General features: G+C 45.7%; 1 protein-coding gene across 7 annotated transcripts in view; it reads right to left on the bottom strand.

The window, feature by feature from the left end:
• Nucleotides 1-734: 734 nt before the first annotated feature.
• Nucleotides 735-6,000, bottom strand: part of ARHGAP24 (Rho GTPase activating protein 24) — a 534,686-nt gene continuing 529,420 nt past the window's right edge. For all 7 annotated transcript variants that reach the window (XM_066574360.1, XM_066574367.1, XM_066574365.1 and 4 more), the window contains one exon: nt 735-1,538. In XM_066574360.1, coding sequence (XP_066430457.1) covers nt 1,295-1,538 — 244 coding nt within the window. In that variant the 3' untranslated portion in view covers nt 735-1,294. The remainder of the gene's footprint in view (nt 1,539-6,000) is intronic.

The raw sequence follows: 6,000 nt of genomic DNA, 5'->3' as shown, positions 1-6,000 counted from the left end.
TTTTTGCTCCCGCAAGCATATTCATTTGCACGCGGCACACAAAGACGCTAATTAGTTTGATGAGTTCCAGATGTGTTCTTCCTCCTGCACAATTGTGCAGTGTTCCATGCCTCTCCTACCATATTTTGCGCGCATTGACTTCAGGACAATAGAGCGTGCTATGTTTTTTTTGCGCAACTAAAATGTGCGGGAGAACTTGTGCCTGTGAGCGAACACATCGAACTCAATGGGCTCTATTCTCTGTGTAAATGTGCCGTGTGAAGGGGTCTTATTTAGAGATGAGCGAGCATACTCACTAAGGACGATTACTCGATTGAGCATTGCCCTTAGCGAGTACCTGCCCGCTCGAAAGAAAAGGTTCGGCTGCCGGCGTGAGTGAGAGGTGAGTTGCGGCCGTGAGCAGGGGGGAGCCGGGAGGAGAGAGAGGGACAGAGAGATCTCCCCTCCATTCCTCCCCGCTCTCCCCCGCTGGCACCCGACTCTTTTCTTCCCAACGGGCAGGTACTCGCTAAGGGCAATGCTCGATTGAGTAATTGCCCTTAGCGAGTATGCTCACTCATCTCTAGTCTTATTCTAATGGGGTTTCTACTAATACAAGCACTGAGACGTAACTCAGGGGGGCCGACATGCCCAAGTGGCACCAAATTCCGAGTGGAAAAAACGTAATATTAATGTTTTTTCTTCATAGAGGTACGAGCGCAATACTTTATAAAGAAGGACGCAGGCGTGAGCAGTCTTGCTGTAATGCTTTATAAAATTCTGTACACTTTCTTTTGGTCATAGGCAAGTTGGTTGGCACAAACATCAAATTCACAAAGTCTCATCCTATGTGTTTTTTCTTCTTTGTTCATTCCCTATCAACGAGGGAATCAACAATCAATATACAAAATAAGCGATGGTAGCACAACGCGCAAAAATATTGTATTATGTTTAAGTGCAAGGGTATATATAGACTTCATATAAAGCTCGACTGCAACAACATATCAATTTGCCATTTTAAATACAATACTTGCATTATTATAATTCTTGGAATACAATTCTGCTTTTAGAACATAACACTTTGTATTTTATCTATGTACACACATCCAGTTGTAACACTTGACAGTAGCATTATGGAGCATGTAATAATAGAACAGACTCTAGTAGGCGGATACGGCTTAAGATGTTGGTTATTGTGGTCTCCTTCCTCCCTAGCGAGTACCAATGATAGGAATACCAGGTGACCAGCCACCTGCATACCCTCCCCAGAAAAATCTACAGCTACACTTCTCTGTCCAACATACTTTGGGCCACTTCACTGAATCCATATTGTGTTCCCTCTTTCTGGTCTACGAGGTTCAACTGTAAGGTCTCCAAAGGTTGAGAAAAATTGCTCCATCTCCTTCTGCAACATATCGTTTCTTTTCTCAGCGTCCTCTTTTGCACGTTCTGCGTTCCTCATTTTAATTTCCACCATTGTGTATTTTTTCTTTTCTTGTTCCAGTTCCTCGTGCAAAGAAAGAACTTCTGTCTCCAGAGTTAGATTTCTTTGTTCCATGCTGAAAAAAACAACAAAAAGTAGTCAGTGACATATCTATGAATAGTCGGTATAAGATATAGAACGACCACATTCACAACTGGGAATAGGAGGAACGTACACTTTTTGTAAAAAAAAAAAAGCAATCCCTAGAGGAAGTTGTCATTTTACTGCTAAACTCGGCATGCAGTTACATCTCAGGCAGAGTTGTGGTGTGATTAGATGAAACGGTCTTGCCACCTGAGGCCCTAAAATTAATTCCACCCGTGGCCTATAAAAAGTCTATCACAGGCTCCTTGTGTGCAGTGACCTCTTTTTCTGCTTGTGTAGATCATGTTGACCACTAGACCCCTCTACGAGCAGAGTCCAGTGAGAAGTTAGATGGCCGTATTGATGAATCGTCCCCCACCGGCCGTTCTGACCAGACTGTTAGGAGGTGTTGGGACCAGTGGATGTGTGAGGGCACACAAGGCTTAGGACACCCTCAACAGAGCACCAGTGGAGAGGAACAAGCATGACCAGTGCCAACTGTTCCATTGTCCACCAACCTGTGTCTGTAGGAACCATATCTAGATGCTTGGCTGAAGGACATTTGGTCTCATGGAGCCCATTACGTGTACTAACTTTCACACCCACCCATCATCCCTTCCATTTGCAGTGGTGCTGTAAATGACTAAACTGGATTGCTACGGAGTGGAAGCGGGTTGTCTTCAGCAATAAATCCAGGTTTACTTTGGGCACTGACGATGGCCGTGTTCAAATCAGGAGATCTAGGGGTGAGCGCCTCAATCCTGCCTTTGCTGTGCAGCGGCACACTGCCCCCACTGCTCGTGTGATGGTCAGGAGGCAATCGCATATGACAGTTGGTCACCCCTAGTAGTGGTACAAGGGACAATGACAGCTCAGCGATATGTTCAGGACATCCTGCAACCACATGTGTTCCTCTCATGGCGGCTTCCAAGAGGTATTTCCCAGCTTGATAGTGATCAGCCGCACAGACAAGGGAGTCACAGAAATGTCCCCGCAACATTGTCACACTTCTGTGCCTGCCCAGTTGTCAGATTTATCACCAATAGTACATGCATGGGACCATCTAGAATACCAACGTTAATAGCATATGAGTCTGCATAATCTAGAGGCTCAGTTACAGCAAATATGTAGTGATATGCCGCAGTATACCATACAGAACCTGTATGCCTTCATGCCCAGCCATATCACATCTTGTATCCAAGCTAGATGCAGTGGAACAGGGTACTAGAGCCTCCATGCCCACCCGTATCACATTTTGTATCCAAGCTAGAGGCGGTACAACAGGATAGTAGACCCTCCTTGCCGCCTGTATCACATCTATATCCAAGCTAGAGGCGGTACAACAGGGTACTAGAGCCTCCATGCCTGCCCATATCACATCTTGTATCCAAGCTAGAGGCGGTACAACAGGGTACTACAGCCTCCATGCCTGCCCTTATCACATCTTGTATCCAAGCTATAGGCAGTACAACAGGGTACTAGAGCCTCCATGCCTGCCCATATCACATCTTGTATCCAAGCTAGAGGCGGTACAACAGGATAGTAGACCCTCCATGCCGCCTGTATCACATGTTATATCCAAGCTAGGGGCGGTACAACAGGGTTCTAGAGCCTCCATGCCCACCCGTATCACATCTTGTTTCGAAGCTGCAGGTGGTACCACAGGGTACTAGAGCCTCCATGCCTGCCTGTATCACATTTTATATACAAGCTAGAGGTGGTACAACAGGGTACTAGAGCCTCCATGCCTGCCCATATCACATCTTGTATCCAAGCTAGAGGCGGTACAACAGGGTACTAGAGCCTCCATGCCTGCCCATATCACATCTTGTATCCAAGCTAGAGGCGGTACAACAGGGTACTAGAGCCTTCATGCCCACCCATATCACATCTTGTATCCAAGCTAGATGCAGTGGAACAGGGTACTAGAGCCTCCATGCCCACCCGTATCACATTTTGTATCCAAGCTAGAGGCGGTACAACAGGATAGTAGACCCTCCTTGCCGCCTGTATCACATCTATATCCAAGCTAGAGGCGGTACAACAGGGTACTAGAGCCTCCATGCCTGCCCATATCACATCTTGTATCCAAGCTAGAGGCGGTACAACAGGGTACTACAGCCTCCATGCCTGCCCTTATCACATCTTGTATCCAAGCTATAGGCAGTACAACAGGGTACTAGAGCCTCCATGCCTGCCCATATCACATCTTGTATCCAAGCTAGAGGCAGTACAACAGGATAGTAGACCCTCCATGCCGCCTGTATCACATGTTATATCCAAGCTAGGGGCGGTACAACAGGGTTCTAGAGCCTCCATGCCCACCCGTATCACATCTTGTTTCGAAGCTGCAGGTGGTACCACAGGGTACTAGAGCCTCCATGCCTGCCTGTATCACATTTTATATACAAGCTAGAGGTGGTACAACAGGGTACTAGAGCCTCCATGCCTGCCCATATCACATCTTGTATCCAAGCTAGAGGCAGTACAACAGGGTACTAGAGCCTCCATGCCTGCCCATATCACATCTTGTATCCAAGCTAGAGGTGGTACAACAGGGTTCTAGAGCCTCCATGCCCACCTGTATCACCTCTTGTATCCAAGCTAAAGGCGGTACAACAGAGTACTAGAGCCTCCATGCCTGCCTGTATCACATTTTATATACAAGTTAGAGGCGGTACAACAGGTTACTAAAGCCTCCATGCCTGCCCATATAACATCTTGTATCCAAGCTGCAGGTGGTACAACAGGGTACTAGAGCCTCCATGCCTGCCTGTATCACATCTTGTATCCAAGTTAGAGGCGGTACAACAGGTTACTAAAGCCTCCATGTCTGCCCATATAACATCTTGTATCCAAGCTGCAGGTGGTACAACAGGGTACTAGAGCCTCCATGCCTGCCTGTATCACATCTTGTATCCAAGCTAGAGGCGGTACAACAGGGTGCTAGAGCCTCCATGCCTGCCTGTATCACATCTTGTATCCAAGCTAGAGGCGGTACAACAGGGTGCTAGAGCCTCCATGCCTGCCTGTATCACATCTTGTATCCAAGCTAGAGGCGGTACAACAGGGTACTAGAGCCTCCATGCCTGTCCTTATCACATCTTGTATCCAAGCTATAGGCGGTACAACAGGGTACTAGAGCCTCCATGCCTGCCTGTATCACATCTTGTATCCAAGCTAGAGGCGGTACAACAGGGTACTAGAGCCTCCATGCCTGCCTGTATCACATCTTGTATCCAAGCTAGAGGCGGTACAACAGGGTACTAGAGCCTCCCTACAAGTTTTCAGCGTTCCACAATAAATGATCCTCTTGCTCCGATATTATAATCCCTTATACCAACATTACAATCACACAGAGAAAGTTTTATTCCGACAACTTCCAGGGGGAGGGATTGTTTTTTGACAATGAGTGTAATGAGTTGAAAGAAGATGATTATGGATTAATTAGGGAACATACATTAAAGTGTAATTCATTATGTGACTGTTCTCAGCAAGAGAAACCACGTAGTCTTGTAGATTTGATACCTTTTAATGGCTAACAAAAAGGCATGATGTTACAGCAAGCTTTCCAACCTACTCTGCTTTAGGCTTAGGCACTCCGCCAATTCTTGTAATTAATCACATAATGCAATTCAGATGCCATTTAGAAAACTGACTTTTTGGGTATCTCAGTCTAACAATTTGTAGTATTTGATAGTTCTACCGATATCTCATATTGAAAATTCCTTAGTAATGGTTACAGATGAAGAACATGGTTCAGTGGAGTACACAAAAGACAAGATCCAACTGGTCCTTCCATTATGGACAGGGGGGGGGGGGGTCTGTTTCTGCCTAAACCCGCTTTCCATTTTGTCATCCTTTGATTCCTAACAATGTTTTTAATAATGTTCTAAATAAATGTGTATTTGTAAATGAGTATCCTGTGCCTTGTTGTTGGTCCCCGCCATTACATATCATTATTGAAGTGATTCACCCAAAATTTGCATGAAATTGAAAGCTTATGTGTTAAAGAGCTCAGCTATAAACCCCTATCCCAATGGTACAGAACGCCTGTGCATCTGGCCAGGAGGGACCCCCAGATTTTATATAATTGCTGGAGATGCTCCACACACTTTCCTCCATCTTTGGTAGTCATGTCCCTTAATCTCCCTTCTCTGGCATGATGCCAATGCCTTATTTAATTCACTGAGTAGAGTTACAGTTTCTTTTTCCCCCCGAAATGGTTTTTCTGTCGATGATTCTGTGATCAGTCTCTAAAGCTATACAAGTCTACTAAGAATTTTCTTCCTAGCAATGCATCAGATTATCCCCAAACTATGGAAATCCCCATCTCCCTCCCAAGACTAATGTGGTTGGAGGCCTTAGGCAACACCATGAATTTAGTGCCAATGATGATAACAGGTACTCCAGCTTCTACTCTTCTTGGACTTACTAGATTCTGTTTCGCTCCT

This window comes from Eleutherodactylus coqui, chromosome 7 (assembly GCF_035609145.1).
Source record: "Eleutherodactylus coqui strain aEleCoq1 chromosome 7, aEleCoq1.hap1, whole genome shotgun sequence".
Lineage (NCBI taxonomy): Eukaryota > Metazoa > Chordata > Amphibia > Anura > Eleutherodactylidae > Eleutherodactylus > Eleutherodactylus coqui.
The sequence above is the reverse complement of the archived record's forward strand: the minus strand, read 5'-3'. Positions and strand labels throughout refer to the sequence as shown.